The 21916-nt window shown below is 42.9% G+C and overlaps 3 protein-coding genes and 1 pseudogene across 3 annotated transcripts; 1 reads left to right on the top strand and 3 right to left on the bottom strand.

The window, feature by feature from the left end:
• Positions 1-3288: 3288 nt before the first annotated feature.
• On the bottom strand, positions 3289-8313 carry LOC115105604 (ribonuclease kappa-B). Its single transcript, XM_029627826.2, has 3 exons — positions 8119-8313; positions 5415-5497; positions 3289-5259 (listed from the first exon to the last, which is right to left on the bottom strand). Exons 1-3 carry the CDS (start codon positions 8194-8196, stop codon positions 5115-5117), a joined length of 306 nt encoding a protein of 101 aa, XP_029483686.1. The 5' UTR covers positions 8197-8313; the 3' UTR covers positions 3289-5114.
• Positions 8314-8358: 45 nt separating this feature from the next.
• Positions 8359-11995, top strand: LOC115105603 (chromatin complexes subunit BAP18-like; annotated as a pseudogene).
• A 665-nt stretch (positions 11996-12660) lies between these two features.
• Positions 12661-16206, bottom strand: LOC115105602 (P2R1A-PPP2R2A-interacting phosphatase regulator 1-like). The gene is made up of 9 exons (XM_029627824.2): positions 15431-16206; positions 15205-15289; positions 15064-15120; positions 14789-14835; positions 14666-14717; positions 14463-14530; positions 14321-14376; positions 14138-14222; positions 12661-14044 (listed from the first exon to the last, which is right to left on the bottom strand). Exons 1-9 carry the CDS (start codon positions 15529-15531, stop codon positions 13921-13923), a joined length of 675 nt encoding a protein of 224 aa, XP_029483684.1. The 5' UTR covers positions 15532-16206; the 3' UTR covers positions 12661-13920.
• Positions 16207-17182: 976 nt separating this feature from the next.
• Positions 17183-20191, bottom strand: LOC115104682 (P2Y purinoceptor 3). Its single transcript, XM_065007358.1, is given in 5 exon segments — positions 17183-18498; positions 18500-18656; positions 18659-18908; positions 19479-19567; positions 19944-20191. Coding segments are annotated over 3 exon segments (1410 nt in total). The 5' UTR covers positions 18783-18908; positions 19479-19567; positions 19944-20191; the 3' UTR covers positions 17183-17369.
• Between the last annotated feature and the right edge of the window lie 1725 nt (positions 20192-21916).

The raw sequence follows: 21916 nt of genomic DNA, 5'->3' as shown, positions 1-21916 counted from the left end.
TGGGTTTAATACCTGGTTGGTCACATAGGCTGCGTTTACACAGGCAGCCCAATTCTGATTCTTTTTTTGCGTGAAAAGATCTGACGTGACAGGTCAAAAGACCAATTAGTGCAAAAAAGATCAGAATTGGTCTGCCTGTGTAAACACAGCCATTGACTGATCCTCTTTCCCCCTCTTTGGTCAGATGATAACTATCACAAAGCGGAAAACCTTGGAATAACTCATGACAAAGTGATACTTGGGAAGATGATCACAAAGTCTGATTTGATACCTAACAAAAAGAAAAAAGGTTTTTATTTCAAGATGGGTCTGGTTGATGACACAGATTGTATCGAAGTCATTGTATTTGGAAAGGAGAGACACAAATTCTTCAAAAAGGGAATCTACTACCTGTTAAGGAATCTAATCATGAGCGACAACACAGTGAATGTCACATGCAGAATCAATGTTTCCAAAAAAAGCCCTTTTGAAGTCCGTAACTGGCTTGATGAGGAGGCCTGGATGCTCAATCATCAGACAGTCCTCTCCATAGCTGATGCCAACGAATCTGATTCCGGCACCAAGATGAGCATTCAGGGAACTGTAATTAAAGATGTGTCCTCATAACTTTTTACAGACATATGACCTTCAATAAACCTTTTCTTGGTGAGTTTTGTGAATTGCCCCCTCTGTTCTAACTTAGGGGACTGGGAAAGAGAAAAAGCAGAGAAAGTTGACTGCACAGCACTTCCTGGCCTTGCAGAACGAGACCAAACAAAACTCCATGAAGATCTGTTTCTGGGTGCGTTCTGAGCCCTCTCCTGTACTCCCTGTTCACCCACGACTGCGTGGCCATGCACGCCTCCAACTCAATCATCAAGTTTGCGGACGACACAACAGTGGTAGGCTTGATTACCAACAACGACGAGACGGCCTACAGGGAGGAGGTGAGGGCCCTCGGAGTGTGGTGTCAGGAAAATAACCTCACACTCAACGTCAACAAAACTAAGGAGATGATTGTGGACTTCAGGAAACAGCAGAGGGAACACCCCCCTATCCACATCGATGGATCAGTAGTGGAGAGGGTAGCAAGTTTTAAGTTCCTCGGCATACACATCACAGACAAACTGAATTGGTCCACTCACACTGACAGCGTCGTGAAGAAGGCGCAGCAGCGCCTCTTCAACCTCAGGAGGCTGAAGAAATTCGGCTTGTCACCAAAAGCACTCACAAACTTCTACAGATGCACAATCGAGAGCATCCTGGCGGGCTGTATCACCGCCTGGTACGGCAACTGCTCCGCCCTCAACCGTAAGGCTCTCCAGAGGGTAGTGAGGTCTGCACAACGCATCACCGGGGGCAAACTACCTGCCCTCCAGGACACCTACACCACCCGATGTTACAGGAAGGCCATAAAGATCATGAAGGACATCAACCACCCGAACCACTGCCTGTTCACCCCGCTATCATCCAGAAGGCGAGGTCAGTACAGGTGCATCAAAGCAGGGACCGAGAGACTGAAAAACAGCTTCTATCTCAAGGCCATCAGACTGTTAAACAGCAATCACTAACATTGAGTGGCTGCTGCCAACACACTGTCATTGACACTGACCCAACTCCAGCCACTTTAATAATGGGAATTGATGGGAAATGATGTAAATATATCACTAGCCACTTTAAACAATGCTACCTTATATAATGTTACTTACCCTACACTATTCATCTCATATGCATATGTATATACTGTACTCTAGATCATCGACTGCATTCTTATGTCACTAGCCACTTTAACTATGCCACTTTGTTTACTTTGTCTACATACTCATCTCATATGTATATACTGTACTCGATACCATCTACTGTATGCTGCTCTGTACCATCACTCATTCATATATCCTTATGTACATATTCCTTATCCCCTTACACTGTGTATAAGACAGTAGTTTTGGAATTGTTAGTTAGATTACTTGTTGGTTATCACTGCATTGTCAGAACTAGAAGCACAAGCATTTCGCTACACTCGCATTAACATCTGCTAACCATGTGTATGTGACAAATAAAATTTGATTTGATTTGATTTCTGGGGTGGACCAAGTGAGCTGCGCTGCAATGGTTGGCATTGGAGACACTATCAGGGTGACCCAATGTGTACTCCAGTGAGTATGAAGACAGTATTTCTCTCAACAACAAAAGAAACCATCTTCCAATCTTTCTCCTTCTAGATATGGTTATGATATCCATTCACGATTTTCAAAACACTTTTATTACCCGCTGTTTGTATGCAGATCCAGGCTGCTAAATCGAAGACTGTAATGTTGTCCATTCAACCAATTGCGTGCAATGACGAGGTGACCCTGGAGGCAGAGAGGATGGAACACTAAACACATTCATTGTGGCATTAGAACTCCAAAGACCTATGGGATTAAACATGATGAAAGTGTTGAGAAGATACTTGTTGATATGTTTCTACTCTCTGTGGAGGAAGAAATACACGGGAATAAGATTACAGCTCTAAAAAAGGTGAAAGTCCAACCTGAATGATAAAATGTTTCCAGGTTGGAAAGTTTGATCATAGGCTGTGCAAATTCGGCAACCTAACCATTAACCAATGGCTTGAAAAGTCATGCTTGTGATAGTATATAATTCTAACATGTATTTCGACATTCACTTCTTCATTGTGTAATGACTTGTGTAAAATATGTATCTGGGAAAAGGTTATTACCTTGCTGGGATGTGGCAAACTGAAGTGATACACCACATTTGCTCATGAATACTTTCCATTTCTGTCTGATTTCTAGTGTATAATTTTGGATGTAAACTACTTGTATTTCACCAGTGGCAAGGGTAGAGTCACGAGGTGTAAAGGGTTTCTATCGCTCTTTTAAGTAATAATAATACTGTGTAATTATGGAGCTTTTAGTAGATGCTGAAAGAGACATGGCTGATAATTACTGTTTATAATCAATACATATTACTAAGAACTGATTTTCTGTAATCTTAAAAAGAATTCTTAGAATTGTCAACTTGATAAATAGAATGGACAAACACTTAAGAGACAGCATGATTGTGTTTAGTTACATATATACGTAAAGCTTGTTAAAGAGCAGTGATACTATCAAGAGCAGTGTACGGGCTTCTTATTTTATTCAACTGTTACCACGCACCTGCAAAAAAAATAGCTCAGATGTGCTAGTGCCTTTTGATGTTTAATTTTGAAATTAAACTGCCTTGGCAATATGTCTCGTTTTGTTTCATGTTGCTTTGGAATTTTATTTTTGTCATTTTTTATTATCATATTCAATGAAGCGATTTCATTTAATTTATACTTCCAGTTTATTGCAGGGAACATCGACAAGAGATTGAAGTCCTTCACATAAAGTACCATTTATAGATCCTTTCACATCATTACACTCCGGAGAATAGCCAGGCCGGGGAAAATACAATAAACACATTAAATAAATGCATATTTTTATACACCATCCTACAAATTTTATACACCATCCATTTCTGAGGAATTACTATAGCAGATTTAACTAATACAAAGAACTATTACAGTTAGGGCTGGAGTCGATCCGTATTGCGGCAGTTCCACGTTATAGCTCGATTGAAATGTTTTGGAAGTCCCTACCTTAAACCCTAACCATTTAAAATGTCAACTTCAATGGGGTGACGTCCCAAAGATCCCAGCAAGCAAGGACTGTTCGCGGAGACTATTCACAGCTGCCTGAGATATTAGAGAAAGGAGGAGATAGGAATCCCATTGGGCAATGAATTGAGAAACGACGCAGCCAGCGGTTGCTAAACTAATCATCACGCAAACCCTTCTCAAAGTCAGGGTATGTAGGTGCTTTCAAGACAACTGGGAACTCGGTCAAATCAAGACATCAGTGATTTTCAGGTCGGAAATTCGGTGATCAAGAAAGATGCCTGTGTTTCCGACTTGGAATTCCAGTTGGATGACCAATCAAAAGCATTTTTCACTGTTGGAGCTTATTTTTCCCCCTAGTTCCCAGTTGTCTTGAAGTCTGAGATTTCTGAGTTCCCAGTTGTTTTGAATGCGGCATGAGTTGAGACACCGGCCTTCTTTCCTAGAAAGTATGTAATGGCACGATTCCAAAGCTATAAGATATTACAGAGAATGTATTTTTATTTTTATTTAACTAGGCAAGTCAGTTAAGAACAAATTTTTATTTACAATGACGGACGACGCCGGGCCAATTGTGCCCAGCTATGGTACTCCCAATCATCGCCGGCTGTGATACAGCCTGGATTCGAACCAGGGACTGTAGTGACGCCTCTTGCACTGAGATACAGTGCCTTAGACCGCTACGCCACGGGAGTCTAGAACAAGTTAATTATCTCACATATCTGAAAGATGTGTAATGTTGTACTTCTTGTTCACAACATTTATGCAAATTTTGGGATGAGCTAGCACCCAATTGACTCCCATTCACATCTTAGAGAATAGGGCCTATTGTGCCAAAATTGCATAGAATGCACTGAACAGCCCATTGACGACGCATGGGCAACGTATACAATGGCCGTTAATAAGATTCAAATGGAGTTTCCCATCTCCTCAAAACGCTGCATGTCGGCTCAATCGGAAATTGCCTTTACATTTTAACATTAATCTTCCGCGATATGGACTGATCCCAGACCCTATATTTTTACAGCATACAATTTACAACAGCAAATAAATAAACACAAACACAAAATATATTTAGCCATTTTTGACATATCTCTTGATTTGCCTGACAGACACTGACCATCTATCAATTTGCTGTCTATTCAGGCTGATAATTACATATTTCTGTAACTGTAGTGATCTGTTGAGTTGCATCTAGGAATTTGTGGTGAGTTATCTAGCATAAATGTAATGTTTGGTCTATGAGGGGAACAAGACTTACATTTTTATTGATCATTATAAATATTGTCAGTTAGCATTGATGGGTTACAGTTTAGGTCAATTCAATAAATAGTTGTATGCAAATACAAAGAATGATAACATTTCAATCAATAGCATAACAGAAAGGACTTATGTTCAATGTTTTACTATACAAATAGCTTTTTATAAGGTTGCTTCCCTTGAGAACTTAAATTAGTGTGTTTATAATCTTCTGATGCTTCAGGGGAATTTATGTCACCATGTACTCCTGCCTCTTGTTGAGTCTGACCTGGCAGAGTGACACCGCCCCCACTGCAACATAGATGGCTGCTGCGATGAAGCAGTTGATGCCCACCTGGTTATAGAGTCCATAGATGGTTCCCGGTGGGTTCTTACTGTGGGGCAGAGAGAGATGAGCCAAACAGATGAGTTTGGGGAAAACAACCCAAGCAAGGCAACATGGGATGGTTTACAAAGAGTGAATTCAAAGGGCATCTACACTAGTAGTCAAACTAAGCACCTAATGGTCCCTTTTCTTCACACCACTTACTCATTGCGGATGTCCTCCTCAGTGAAGGGCACATCCTCAATCAGCACAGCAGACTTCGCACTGAAGAAGATCCCCAACATCACCTGCAATACAAAAAGATGATAGGGATGCACGATATATCGGTGAACATATCGGAATCGGACGATATTAGAGACACACACACGGGCGATATTAGCTAAAAATGCGAATTTCGGTATCGGTCGATGTCTAGTTTAACGCCCAATGTGCAAAACCGATGTCAAAGCTGACGTGCATACCTATATAACGAAGGTACATGACGTAATGACACCACGTAAAATGTAGCTCTGTACGTGCAACACAGCATTCCTAAACTAGCCCACGATGTCTGCTGTGTGGATCGAGCAGTCAACAAGTCAAGCAGTCATTTGAAAGAGTCCCACATTTCTGTGAGACAACTTAAAGGCAAAATCAATTAAAGCCAAAAGAATGGAATTCATTGCCCTTGACAATCAACCTCTCTCTGTCGTGGGTGATGTTGGCTTTCACCGACTGGTCGAGCACTGGTTAACACTACCAGTAATAGTGTCACTGCTATTAGCTTCATGACATACAATCTATGGAACGTCGTTTGGGTCTTTGCGTGTCAAAAAAGATACAGTGGCATTGTCAAAGCTGTACAAAAAATCATCAAACAAGCAACACCAGCCATGAACAATGTGTTTACAATACCAGGTTGATAATAAAGCATAATTTGTTTGACCGCAACTTCTGGGGTGGCTAGCTTTAGCTTGGTACCTAGCTAGCACCAATACAACCAGCCTGAAAACAATGACCAGTAGAAACTGCAGTCATTTTCATTATTCTTAGCAATGATTTAGGAATCCTTGTGAGTAAATATTAGCTAGGTTGCCACTTGTTGTTCACCTATTGAAATTTAACTTCAGTTCATAAAAATAAAAAGCTAGCCAGCTACTTAACCCTGTTTCCCAAAGCTTTATCTGGCTAGTGAGGCTTGGCCGGACAGGGTTATGTGTTGTGAAGCCAGTCACAATAAGGATTAGGCACAATAGTGGAATTTGCAGTTTGCCTTCAAATTAAAAATATGTCATTGACTGATGGAAATGAATACAAATAGTAGAATTATGCCATACGTTTATTTTGAAGGCTAACCACAAAGTCCACTATTGTGGCTAATCGTTATTGTGGCTAGCTTTACAGATGGGTCCGAACACCATTAATCAAATAAGAACTGTCTTAGAAATTAAGGTTATTTTAGATGATGACACCTAGCTATATAGTTAGCTAGCTAACTATTGCTAATGAAACAGATGACGTTTTGCTATGTTTTTTTGGGAAGAACATTGTTTGCATCCATGAGCTAGCTAGCTTTTTTTTTATGACCAGCACTGTAGGTGCATGAGACAACTTTGCCAGCATCATAGCATAGGTATCGATGAATCATTGTGACATATGAAATACGAGTGATAGTGTAATCAATGCGTAATAACTACATAGATGCACTACTGTTCCACTGGATGTCATAAGGTGAATGCACCAATTTGTAAGTCGCTCTGGATAAGAGCGTCTGCTAAATGACTTAAATGTAAATGTAAATGTAACACATTTATTAACTTGTTGAATTATTATGTGATGTGCAGTCAAATTCAGGTCCTGATTGGTCAAATAGTATAATAGTTATTTGATGCGTCAAATAGTGTTAAATAGTATATTTTTTGATACGCAAATAGCCAAACGGCGTTCCATAGAAATCCTGATTGAGAATGAAACGAATGAACAAATGAACAACGAAACAGCACAGCAAGTAAGTGAAAGAAATACGTTTTGATTATGAATTACTGGTAATGGGGCATACGTAAATGCGAACAAATGTTTTTTTGGGGTCAGTGTGGTGTGTATAACATTTATTTAACTAGGCAAGTCAGTTAAGAACAAATTCTTATTTACAATGACGGCCTACCCGGCCAAACCGCTGGGCAAATTGTACGCCGCCCTATGAGACTCCAAATCACGGCCGGATGTGATACAGCTTGGATTCGAAACAGGGACTGTAGTGACGCATCTTGCACTGAGATGCACTGCCTTAGACCGCTGCGTCCATGTGTTAGCTATTTAACTGTTATAAAATGCTTAAAAGGCCGCTAACATGTTAAATATCGGTATAGTTTTTTGGTTGGGAAGGAAAATAAAGGATATCGGTATTGGACAAAAATGTAATATCGGTGCATCACTATACATATGTATTGCATTATCCACATTCAGTCTGGTCAAGAGTGTTTACAGGGTCAATTAGGGCCGAGTCAGTAGAGACATCCTGTGCATACAGGGTCGATTGACAAAGTCAGTCACACAATCTGTCATCAAACATCAGCCAAGTAATTCCACTGCTATATCTAGCATACCCGTACAGTTAGTCAAGAAGAGAGGTTCTAGCAACACCGGACTGTTATTTTATTTGGTTAGCTATAATAACCAGATTCTGGAAACTGCAAGTTAACGTTACTTAAGCCCACAATCAGCTATAGGTGTCTTATCAAATATGCTGATTGTTGACTGATATTGAAACGTGGAACATCTTGACACCTAGCTAGCGTTAGCAGATACTTTACTTGCAAGCGTGCGGGTGGGAAATACTGACTACAGTACTACTGTCTGTAAAAAAATAAAAATGTTTTAAAAAGTACTAGTCTGTAACGCTAACATTAGCTAGCTAGCTAATCCTTACCAACATGATGACTCCCCATATGCTGATCACTATTCCACAGGCGGCCATTTTCGGACCGCAGAATAAAAGAGATGGCATTCTTCTAGTTTATATTTTCTACCAAAATATATAATTTCGATACACTAATCTAAAACAGTCGTTTTCTTTTCTCAATGGACGAGCGTCAACCTAACCTCCATCAGCTGACACTCGATTAATTCCGTAGTAGCCCTCAGTTACGCCCCCGCCTTCTCCTTTCTCGACTCTCGCGCGACGACAATCAGCAACTTTAACTAGCAAATATTTTTGAAATAGCTAAATGTAGTTTGCGAACGAAAAAGTTACACTTTGTTAAGTCGCTAAATGTACCGCCTTCTATGGTAGATAGCTACCTCCTTACTAACGTTAGCTTTCTAAGATATTGTTGTTGAGTGGGATAGGAATCTAGCTAAATTAGCTGGCTATCCAGGTGGAGTTAGCAGCAGCACAAAATGACTTCCGCCTCTACTAAGGTAAGAACTGTCTAAAAGAGATCTTAAACAGTGCTGCTCAAATGTACTACTACTGATAATTATAATTTGTTGGGTGCTTATATTTGTCCTATTTCACACATGTATAAATGTGAATTGAAATATATATATTTTTCGCATATCCCAACTCTACCCGAGACACCCTCGGAGAGTGGGGTCGCGGTGGCTAGGTTTAGTCACAACGGCGACCCTGGAACAATTAGGGTTAAGTTCCTTGCTCATGGGCACATCGACAGATTTACTAGTTAACCATGGGCACCATGATGGTGTGCATTAGTCATACGACCCTAAGCTAATGTAGTACTATTGATATAAAGTTAAAATTGTCCATGCCTCTTTCTGTGACAGGTGGGAGAGATCTTCTCAGCCGCAGGAGCTGCCTTCACCAAGCTGGGTGAGCTTACCATGCAGCTGCATCCAGTAGCTGACTCCAGCCCTGCAGGGTGAGTGTGAACACTCACAGACACACACGCAATATGGAGATTAAGGTGTATTCTCTGTACTTCTCTCCCCAGAGCCAAATGGACAGAGATGGAGATGGAGATATTGCGTTCAGCTGTGCAGCGTTTCGGTGATGATCTGAACAGCATCAGCTCTGTGATTAAGGAGCGCACTGTGTGAGGACCCTTCTGTCCCCTTTTTCTTGCCATCCACATTTTTTTTCTATCCTGCCACACTTTTGCTCTCTTTCTCCCTCTATCTTTTATCATACTGCACCCACTCTTACCTGTCTTTTCCCACACTTTCATCCATTGATCTTTCATCTTTACTGCCTTCTTTCTAAAGAAGATGTCTGGTGGGGTTAATAAATCTGTTGACAAATTATCTAATTTATGAAAATCACATTACCAATCTGTTGCCTGTTTAAATGCAGAGCCCAGATAAAGACAACAGACTCTCCTCAGACTCTCTCAAAAAGACCACGGTCACCATGGCAGCCGCACCAGCACCCTTGGCCCCCACAGTAATTGCTGTGCCCACCTCACAGGTTGTCCTGACAACAGGGCTTCAGAGCACCTCCCCTATGCCCCCTGCCATCAAGATACAGAAAACCGCAGGTGAGTGGAATAGGCCTTTACCTCAAGGGATTGTGTGATGAAAATATTTAGTAGACTAGATTTTGTTTAGTAGCGACTATCTTGTCTCAACGCTACAACTCCCGTACGGGCTCGGGAGAGATGAAGGTTGAAAGTCATGCGTCCTCCGATACACAATCCAACCAAGCCGCACTACTTCTTAACACAGCGCCATCCAACCCGGAAGCCAGCCGCACCAATGTGTCGGAGGAAACACAGTGCACCTAGCAACCTTGTTTGGCGCGCACTGCGCCCGGCCCGCCACAGGAGTCGCTGGTGCGCAATGAGACAAGGATTTCCCTACCCTAACCCAGACGACGCTAGGCCAATTGTGCCCCACGGACCTACCGGTCGCAGCCGGTTACGACAGAGCCTGGGCGCGAACCCAGAGTCTCTTGTGGCACAGCTGGCGCTGCAGTACAGCGCCCTTAACCACTGCGCCACCCGGGAGGCATTTTTTTGTAGAAATTACTTGAACCTTTTATCCAATCGATACTTCTGATGCATTTACTCCAAGCATTGGCTACTTTGAATGTGCAAGTTTATTAACATGTTTTCCCTGTCTGTCCGTGTGTAGATGTGACGCTCAGTGCTCTGAATGACTTGGATGTGAACAGCGACCTGGTGGACATTGAGGGACCGGGAGATGGATCCAACACCAAGCTCAATTTCGATCAAGGTGAATAATATCAGCTCCATCACTGGCTCTCAATCAATATGGTTCACATTGTGTCATTATGCTCAGGTCACAGCTGAAAATACAGTTGTCTTCATCTGTTCTCTGTTTTTAAATCTGTGTGGCTTGTTTTCTCAGAGAGCCTCAACCTGGACTCCAGCCTCATGAACTCCAGTGACTTGCCCCTCCTGTCTCGCTGACCTCTAACCCCACTGTACCCGTGGGTTGGAAAACCTGGGTCCCTCTATCGCCAGAAAGCAGATTACAGTTGGTATCCTTGTTACAGAGCTATTTTGGACAGATTTTAGCAGATGCATTTTTGTATTTTTATGAACAGACCCCCCCCCCCCCCCCCCCAATCAAGTGCTTCTCTATTCAGTCTGTGGCTTTTCTAGAGAAACCCTTCCATTTCACTCTGTGAAAAAAAAAGTGTTGCGGTGCAGGGGTGCGTTCAGTTTGATTATACATTTGTTACGTTGCAGAATGGTTTGTACTGAACGACATGTTTCCCCAACACGTTCTTGAACAGACTTTGATGTTTTCTCTGTTTGGTAGGTGTGGCTTGAAGCAATGAGTGAATATTTAAAGGGAAGCAGCAGGGTGTTCCACAACCTAGTTCCCTCCCTGTTTTTTCAACTGGTTGTTCAGAACACCACCGTTTCTGTTGCTTTAAGTATTTTCTTGTACTGAATGCAGCCATTGGGCATATTCATTAGGCAAATTCTGTTGAAAAAAAAATCTTGAAAGCAAACAAAATTAAACCGGGAGGGACTTACCAGAATCAGTCCAATAGAAACTCTTATTTAGCTCTGTTTACTTCCGCTGGGTTATTATACGGTTTCCGTAATGGAGTGAGTGTACATGTTGTGTACCATGGGTTGATATATTTAAAAAGACAAGATATAGGTTAGCCAAGTATTATTTAATGTTGTTCAAACAATGGTTGTGCATGACATGATTCCTTTTTATGCTGTTTAGTAAAATGTTAATATATATTTTTTTGTCTTTCACTGTGCTTGTAGAATTGTGACACAGAGGGTAGCAGTTCGACTGCCATCTAAGGTGGTTATAAAGAAAACTTGCGGAAATGGACAGGTAACCATATCAAATTATCTATGGAGACAAAGGAAAGTCCACAGGTTTTCTGATATAATACAGTGACTTTTATTATCATGATTTTATTTATATATTTAAAAGTTGTACATTATTCCCCCCCCCTAAAACTAGACACATTTTGTGTCAACTTTACAGGCATGAGAAAGGCTACTCGGAGGGAATTAATATAGTTTCTCTCGCTCTCTATTAAAAGTTCCATTAAAAAATACAATCCTCTTTTTATGTAGACTTTTCTCAAAGCTATTTACAGTTTGAAAATACTTGAATGGTCTGGCAGATGTGCTTTAGTTCCCTTTTTTCACCTCTTCTTTCCTTTCTCACCTCTCTCTTTCATCCTATCACTCTTCTGTAGGCCTCATTCTAATGTCCGTTTGAAAATCAGAAGAAAAAGGAGCCCTCTTAACACTGACATGTTGTTTTTGGAGAACAAAATGTAAGATTGTGGCTGATTTTTGTAAAATGACACCACAATGAAAAGGAATAATAAAATAATCAAAGAACATCTGTAAATTATTATACACACTTAACTGACCACAGCACCAGTCAGATGGTCTCCTGGTTTGGCCATCTCAATTGCAAACCTCAGATGAGGCCTCGGGCCGTCTCCTAGGTCTCAGACCCAGGACTTGTCTTATCTCCTACAGGCAGTGGTCTCCTTGTATGATAATTGGGGGGGGGGTCAACTGCAATGAACATCAACAGGAGATTAAAATATTTGGCTTCACATCATCTCCAACTCAATGTATTTCCCTCCCTATATAGTTCATCCTCTGCAACAGGATGGGATTGGTGAAACTACCACTGAATATTAACCTCTGGCTAACTGCAGATACAATTGAGTTAGTTATGAGATAAGACATCTTCTATTGATGTTCATGTAATTTAACCTTAGTATGCATTTACAGGATCTTCCCATACTCAGGAAATAGTATAAAATACATGTTGAAAGCCACCTTATATTTCTGTACATGGTGTATGAAAGATAATAATTTGGGGTTGGCAATGTGAGTTGATTGATGATCTACATTAAGTGTCTCAATCATACAGCTTTTGAGAGAAATGAAACTGACGCTGGTTGTTAATTTAAACAATGTATGCCAGCGTCATAGAATATTTTGGGCCAAAGGAAGCAAACTACATTATTGAGAACAAGTTAACATGAATAGAACTTAAAACAACTAGAGTTTTTATTTCCCTCCAAATTCACTGATTGTCACTGAGGAAAAACAAACAAAGTTTCTAAATCTGGGGTTAAGATCAGAAGATGACCCTCAACCCTTGCTGACCTAAGCACTTCTTTGAGACAGGACAGAGATCTGATGAGAAATGAACAAATTAAGCAACAAATATACAACGCAACAGCATGTCTTAAACAGGATCCCATTTGTGTAACAGCAATATTGATTAATAATGTGAATACTGTGCAAAATCTTAATTGGAAGTAGAATGTTCCGTCCACAAAAAGGAGACAATTTAGAGAAAAGAATCTGTCTGTTGGTGTAAAACTCAGCTCTGGAAAGGGCATTTGAAGAGTATTACACATAGCATCTGAGCATGTACAACCATACCACATTACAGAAGTCAAATAATAACATTCATGTAATCAATGGGAAAATGTGATAACACCCCAAGGGCTAACCTTTTTAAAGTAGTATGTATGTAGAGAAAGGGTAATATCACGCACTACCCAGAGGACTGAGATCACCAGTCGAGGTCCCTTCTATCAAACTAAAGTTTACACACACCTGTCAAGAGGTGAGTATCCATGCCAATCTCTCATTAGGTTTAGGCCATAAAGGACCAGGACTGGGTGGGTCCTCTGGGCAGAACTTTGCCTAGGGATTCTATATCTACAGAACAATCCCCCTCAGCCAGAGAACCCACTCCCAGTCCTGCCTTAAAGGCAGCCCTGCTTATATCAGTATTCACATATTAATACACTATTCACATAGACAAACTGAGCCACCGCTGGCTTGACAGTCTGCTGTGACACCTTATCTTCATGACTCATTTTTGAGCGCTTACTTCTGGACATCAAAGAATACTGGACTATTGGGTCACGTTCAGTGGGATTACAACATGCCCTCACCATTACCCCTGAACACAACACAAAAGGCCTTTTAACACCTCTAACTTTGATATAAACAAAAGCCCAACAAGGAAAAGTATAGTCTCTTCACCCCTGACTTTCTTTGGCAGGGCATTTCATGCAACCTTCTGATTAACAAAGCACAGGTGCCAGTCTTTGTGTAACATCTATATCTTGATTACAACTCAAGACATGATTACTTCAGGAGCCAAGGAATATGATGAGTTTCCCCAAGGCTCTGATGGTTTGAGGGAGAGGAGCGCTCTGATAGGCTGTGAGTAGAATCTAGGACTGACTGTAGTCCTGGTCTGTGATAGGCTGCTGGTGTTGTGGTTTCTAGATATTGGGCTGGTGAGAGGTGAATGAGGGGGGAGGAGACAGGTACAGGGTACTACCCTGGGGACTAGCACCACACACAGACACACCACCTGTAGGAGAGCCAGCAGATGCCTGAGTCACACTGGGGGAGATGGAAAAAAACAGGAAGTTAAAAGAGTTGCAGCTAGCACCATATTCAAAAGTGTGCAAGAGTTTGAATGCCTCTAGTTCTCACCTGACTGTGTAACTAGTTCGGTGAGCAGGATCTGTTACCCCGGCAACAAACAGCTTCTTCGGCGGACCATCAGACTCCACTCCTCCTACATGACAGAACGACAGGATGAAAGAGAAGACAGACACACACACACACACCAAGGCTGAGTAAAAGTAAGCACCATTCTTGAAGCACTGTTCTTACCTTTCCTTTTCAGTGGAGTCAGGGCAGGCCATCTCACAGTAGAGCTGACTGTTGGCCTGGCAGTGAAGGGACACTGTGTTAAATAGGATAGCTATAAATCTACACAAGTTAAGTTTGTCAAGCAATGTGAAATTCAACTCACCCCCTAAACCTCCGAGTTGGACTAGGGGACGAATTGGGTGTGATACCACTGTCCGGTAAATGGAATCCCTGTGAAAGACAGGACGAATATAAGTAAATATGAGAACTCTTTATCCATCCATTTATTCATCATCTATCCATCAATCCTCTCCCCATGCTTTGGTATAACAAAGCACTACAGTCACATGCAGAGGGAGTACTCACCACTGATGAATGGTCATGCCAGTGACTGACAGGAGGGACCAGGTTGGAATCACTACAACAAGAGAGAAAACACAGTTAGAGAGAGAGAGAGTGGGTGTGTGTGTGTGTGTCACACTACCTTACCTCAGTCTCTGAAGACTCCCCCTGAGTGTCATCTCCATATTCTCTTCCTTGAATGAAAATACACACTTTCAGTCAGTGGTCATACACACATACTACAGTGTGCCACACACACTGAAACACCAATGTGAGCATTTACATAAGATAACCTCACACTGAACTGTAATAACACACTGGCTAATGTATAAGCAAACACTCAAACCAGCATCATTACTCAAAGGCAGGCATTTGCACAAATAGAGGGAAGAGGCCCACAATATCCCTAACCTTGTCCTCACCTGCCTTTTGTGGTCTGGTCTCTCACCACCCAATGAGAAAGGGGACAGGGGGACGGCCTATGGAATCAAGACTGAATGTATTATTGTTCGTCTGTTGATGGAGTAATTGACAGAATACTGAATGATCATACACACACTCACCAGAGAAGGACAGCTGGGGTTGACAGAGACACTGCTCCGTCGATACCGGGGTGAAATAGTTGGACTGAACACTGTCATACCATCGCTGTTATGTGGAGGGAAACAAACAAAAAACTAAGAATCATTCCAAGGCAAACATACTACAAACATGACTGCAAAAATCTAATTTCATAAATGACAGACAGACAATTCTATTTCAATCAAGTAGAATATAAATTCCACTAACCTGACACTCGTGATCATGGGGGCGCTGTTCGATCTACGAAGAGCCCCGCCTCCGCTCCCGGCAGCTGCGCCTGCGCACTGGTCCACTTCCATTCGTTCCATTTCTTGAAATCACCGGCCTCCAGCCTAGCAGCGCGAGCTGCTGGCCTAGGAGCGCTCAGAAGCGGCGTACGGCCCTACTCTATCCGGGTGAAAGCCCGACCTGCAGGCCTCACACACAAACCTTTCGGTCCAATTCAGAGCAGCTAAATCAGCGGGAAATGTCCTTGGTGTCTTCCCTCTATCTCATTTTTGTTAGATGAAGTCAGACTTGGCACAAGTTACAGCAAGCGACTATTCGTAACTAGCTAACCTTATAAAGTACTCAAATGCAATTCCTGTTGTCGCACAAAGGCTAAACAAACACATACTTGACCAATACTGTCAACTAGAGAGATATATCCCTTACAATAACTTTTAAGGGAAATTAGGTTAGGCGGCCAGTTGAGACGTGACTTTTTAGGGTTAGCTAGCTAGCTACAGTAGCTAACCATTAACACTCCAACTTGGCTAGGTAGCTAGTAGCTAACCAGTCAGAGAATAAAACAACAGTCCTCAACAAAACATTTGCGTCGTTGAAAAGTTCCATCCTCCGGTTAAGTTGTCCATTGCGTCCTCAACGAAATCGACAAAATATCCCAAAAATGTAACTATTTATCAAAATATAACTAATTGAAAGATTTCACAACATAGTCCTCCACCAAATAGAGGCACTTCGTAATCTGTCATAACAGTGCCTCTCCCTGGTTAGATATAATATTGCATGATGGAGATTCACTCCAACAAGGCTGGAGAGACGAATGAGCACCTTGCCTGACTGCATCACTTTTTCCAAACAGATTTTAATAGTAAATATACAAGATAAGGTTTGGATAGGGGTTGGGAATAAGTCCAGTTTTTTAGGGTGAATATGAGGCTGGTTTTTGCCCCTAGGGGTGGTATGCCTATTAGGTTGAAATACAATGGTTTGTTATGGGGTGCCCAGTCCCCTAGCCCAGTTGTAATTCGAACCCTGTACTGGATTACAATAGTACATCAAAGTTGATTTTATAACAGCTTAAATCAGTGACTGCGCAGTTGTCCTTCTATATCAATTACTGTGTTGAATTGGACTATAGAGACTTCCTCCATGGTTTCCTCTAGGATCTAGGATGTTTAGAGTGTTCTGACTGTGCTATTTGTGCTGGCTGCTGCTACTGGTCCTAGGCCTACAGCTTTTTCACACACGCTTTTCCATTAACAGAGGCAGGGGAGGGAACAGTAGTCAGCAATAATATTTGTGGTCCAGGCTTCGTGGGTCACTGGTTGCTGATAAGCAGGGGCAGAGCTGCTTACTGTCCCAGCCTGCGTTGTTGCAACATCACATTTTATACACCAGCTGTCCTCTGGCCTGGAGAAAGGGGTGGAGGGACGGTTATGACTGGGAAATGTATGAATGGAGGTTGTGTGTGTGTGTGCACCTTCCCAAAATGTGTGAGTGATTGAGAGGGACAGACATGTTTTGTAAATTAATACAGAGTTTAAAGATGTGTGAGGGTGTCAGATTAAGCAATGTGCAGTGTTAGAGGACCAGATAAAAGGGAGGCTCATTAACCTACCTCTCTTAAAGATTGGCTAAATATCACAGGACACTCCTTGTAATAACCAGTCTTTGTTGGCTGGTGATCACACAAATAAAGTTAAACACGAACAAGAAATAGACCACACTGTTCAGGAAGATAACTTGACCTGCATTTAATGTCAACATGCCGACTGAGAAAGTAACAAATGTAACAAGTCCAAATGAAATAAAGTGCAAAACTACTAGGTGTCCCAAATAGAAACGTAAAAATACATACACACACACACACACACAAATGTACACTTAAACGATTCCGTATTTGTTCTGAACGTAAAATCTCCTAAAAGACAATCCCAGAAGACTTTGACTCATTGTCTCGACGAATCTCCCCCTCCTTCTTTTCCGTCTTCTTTTCTCTCTTCACCTCCTCCTTCTCTCCCACTCTGTCTTTCCTCAGGATCCTCAGTGGCCAGAGAGAGGGGTTGCGGTGGTGGTCATGCCGACTGGCCGTGTCACAGCAGGGGACACTCTTGTCTCCAGTGAGGAAGTACAGGAGAGCGTTCAGCCAGGCATTACAGGAGGCCAGTGGCCTAGTGACCTTGTAGCAGATAGAGATTGTCTTCATGGCATTGCATCCTCCCATCTGACCCCTCCTGAGGAGCAGGAATAGTGTCCGGGTAACGTGGAAGGGGAGGAAGCAGAGTGCGAACAGGAGAGTGATGGTGATGATGGTTTTGATGGACTTGCGGCGCCTGCGGATGTAATGGGAGTGCTGTGAACTGGAGATGGAGATGGACGTTCTCTCCCTGCGCCCTTCTGACCCCCCACCACCTCCCTCCTCGTCTCCCCCCACCTGGGAGCTGGATGGGGAATGCAGGGTCCTAAAGATGGTCCTGACGACCTGGGAGTAGCACCATGCGATGATGGTGAATGGGACGAAGAAGCCCAGTAGGTGCAGGACGAGGCCGTACGGGACGTATTCTGCAAACTCATTATCAATAGCATCATCCCAACAGTTCACAAACACATTCGGCCCACCACCGACTACATCTCCACCCCCCTCCTCCTCAGATCCATTCCCCCGCTCTCCTGCCCTCCCTCCACCACCTCCTCCTCTCACCACATACCCCGTCTGGGCAAACCTAAAGATGGGACACGTAAGCATGAACACCACCACCCACACCATGGCGCAGGTCCCCCTCACAGCCCGCCTGCTCTCCAGGGTGATGGTCCTCATGGGGTGGCAAATGCCCAGGTAGCGGTGGACGGAGATACAGGTGAGGAAGAAGATGGAGCAGTAGAGATTGAAGTAGAACAGGAAACGCACCAGGCGACACATGAAGTCTCCAAACACCCAGCGGTCTTGCAGCATGTAGCTGGCCACCAGGAAGGGCAGAGACAGGCCGTACATCAGGTCCGTGGTTGCCAGGTTCACCATGTAGATCAGAGACGTGGTCCAGCGGCGGGGCATTGCCGTGGCGACAGCCACCATAGCGACGGCAGGAGCGCACCAGGACAACTGAGTTAAGCGTCAGGCTGAAGAAGAAGGTGAGGGAGTAGCAGAGAGGGAGGAAGATGTACTTGTAGGACTCGTCAATACTGCAGGGGGAGGGGGAGAAAGGGGGGATGGGGTGAAGGAAGAGAGGGTCTCTGTCACAGATGTGCTCTCTGTGGTGTTGGAGGCTTGGCTTATACTCATGGCTGACTGTGGTTGTTTTTCTCTCTTCTGCAGCGTCTCATGTTCCTTTTTCATCAAGCCTTCCTTGGGGCAAATTCTTCTGCTTGTCTAGTGTTCCTGTCATTTGCTCTCTCTCAGGTGTGGTTGTCTTCTAAACTGTTCTCTCCAGGTTTGCAGATAGTTTGAGGGAAGGAATGTTCTCTGCATAAGGGAGAAAACAAGTGCTTTAGTTTGGAAATACTCACTAGAAATGTTTTTAGCTGATTGTGGACAATTCTCGGTCTATTGGCTCTTCAATCAGTAACACACTCTTCCGGAAAATCTCCATTCATCCATACTGCATTTCTGATCTACTTTGACCATGAGTACACTCAAGCCCATGTTTTGGAGTAGATTGATCCACTGTCCAAGAATGTGACATATTTTGAATGTTTATGCTAAGTATCAAGAATGGAAATGGGACCAATGACAGTGGGTTCTTCTTCTGTGTTGTTGTGCACAGTGTGTGTGTGTTTGTGTATTTGTATGTTTGTTTTCTTTAGAGGATGCACGTAAATGAATGCTAGATTAGTTGGAAAATGTTGTTTATGTGCTCAGTGTTTACCTTCCTCATGTTTATCTTCCATGTTGGGAGTGTTTATCACACAGAACTCTCTCATGGCCTTCCAGTGGAAGATAATTGGTTGAAACTTGGTTTAGTTATTCCAGAAGCCTTCACTTGTATCTCTTTCTAATAACAAGTGGATTGGAACATTTAAAGGAGCACATTACCTCTTGGTGCAGGGGGGGTGTGTATTTCATGGGAAGGTGCAGCGAAAACTGTCTTGGTCCCGATGGACCTCCTATGACCTTGGCTGGTGCTGTAAATAATTCATATCCATTCATTCAGACAGATATGCAGAACGGAAACCCAATACAAGCAACTGCAGGCGCTACTACTGCAATTTTTTTGCAACATTTTATTATCATCGCTTCAAATGACGTGTATTGAACATATTAACCATTTTGTAAAATAAAGAATGTGTGGAAATTGGGTATTTATCAAATTTAAAATGTTTTATTACAGCAGTAAGGAAAATATTTATTCATCATCCTCTGCATGTTTGTGGGGATGGTGTTGATATTTTCACTTTGTTTTAATAATTCACGTTATGTATATTTAATGTGTGTACAAAGCAATGTCTACAGCAGAGTATTATTATCTGTTAGGTTTAAAGTATAAATATAATATCTTACCTGGTTTTCTGGTGATATAGATGTATTGTCCTTTGTTTGTCACTTTAAAAAATACCAGCCTGTTTCTTCTCCTACTTTTGTCCCCGTACCCATTGAGCTCTTCAGTAAAACACTGCTAATATGTAACATTAACTTCCGCTTACCTTTAACACACTCATATATCTCTATTTTATTCCTCTCCTCCTCCTGCTCTCTCTATCTCTCCTCTGGTGTGGGTTAGTCATCCCTGACTCTGTTGCTCAATTATCCCTCCTCCCTCTGTTTTACTTTATCCTTGTCAATACCCTCCCTCTCCCTCTATTTTTCTCCTCTAAATCATTAGTGCTGAGCTAGTCAAGTGAAGGTACGCAATGGTACACACACACACTCATTTGCTTGCTCGTACGCATGTACACACACTATAGATTCAAACAAATAAATGAAAATCTTGTAGTGACCAGCTGGCAGGTGCCTTCACTGACATTTTCAACATGTCCCTGATTGAGTCTGTAATACCAACATGTTTCAAGCAGACCACCATAGTCCATGTGCCCAAGAACACAAAGGCAACCTGCCTAAATGACTACAGACCCGTAGCACTCACGTCCGTAGCCATGAAGTGCTTTGAAGGGTTGGTAATGGCTCACATCAACACCATTATCCCAGAAACCCTAGACCCACTCCAATTTGCCTACCGCCCAAACAGATCCACAGATGATGCAATCTCTATTGCACTCTACACTGCCCTTTCCCACCTGGAAAAAATGAATACTTATGTGAGAATGCTATTAATTGATTACAGCTCAGCGTTCAACACCATAGTACCCTCAAAGCTCATCACTAAGCTAAGGATCCTGTGACTAAATTACCTCCATCTGCAACTGGATCCTGGACGTCCTGACGGGCCGCCCCTAGGTGGTGATGGTAAGTAGCAACACATCTGCCACGCTGATCCTCAACACTGGAGCCCCACAGGGGTGCGTGCTCAGTCCCCTCCTGTACTCCCTGTTCACCCACGACTGCATGGTCAGGCACGACTCCAAAACCATCATTAAGTTTGCAGACGACACAACAGTGGTAGGCCTGATCACCGACAACGTCGAGACAGCCTATAGGGAGGAGGTCAGAAACCTGGCCGGGAGGTGCCAGAATAACAACCTATCCCTCAACGTAACCAAGACTAAGGAGATGATTGTGGACTACAGGAAAAGGAGGACAGAGCACGCCCCCGTTCTCATCGACGGGGCTGTAGTTGAGCAGGTTGAGAGCTTCAAGTTCCTTGGTGTCCACATCAACAACAAACTGGAATGGTCCAAACACACCAAGACAGTCGTGAAGAGGGCACGACAAAGCATATTCCCCCTCTGGAAACTAAAAAGATTTGGCATGGGTCCTGAGATCCTCAAAAGGTTCTACAGCTGCAACATCAAGAGCATCCTGACTGGTTTCATCACTGCCTGATACGGCAATTGCTCGGCCTCTGAACACAAGGCACTACAGAGGGTAGTGCGTACGGCCCAGTACATCACTGGGGCTAAGCTGCCTGCCATCCAGGACCTCTACACCAGGCAGTGTCAGAGGAGGGCCCTAAAAATTGTTAAAGACCCCAGCCACAGACTGTTCTCTCTACTACCGCATGGCAAGCGTTACCGGAGTGCCAAGTCTAGGACAAAAAGGCTTCTCAACAGTTTTTACCCCCAAGCCATAAGACTCCTGAACAGGTAATCAAATGGCTACCTGGACTATTTGCATTGTGTGCCCCCCAACCCCTCTTTTTACGCTGCTGCTACACTCTGTTTATCATATATGCATAGTCACTTTAACTATACATTCATGTACCTACTACCTCAATTTGGCTGATCAACCAGTGCTCCCGTACATTGGCTAACCGGGCTATCTGCATTGTGTCCCGCCACCCACCAGCCCCCCCTTTACGCTACTGCTACTCTCTGTTCATCATATATGTATAGTCCCTTTAACCATATCTACATGTA

The sequence above is a fragment of the Oncorhynchus nerka genome, linkage group LG22 (assembly GCF_034236695.1).
Source record: "Oncorhynchus nerka isolate Pitt River linkage group LG22, Oner_Uvic_2.0, whole genome shotgun sequence".
NCBI lineage: Eukaryota > Metazoa > Chordata > Actinopteri > Salmoniformes > Salmonidae > Oncorhynchus > Oncorhynchus nerka.
Note: the sequence above shows the minus strand (reverse complement) of the source record. Positions and strands in the feature narration are given on the sequence as shown.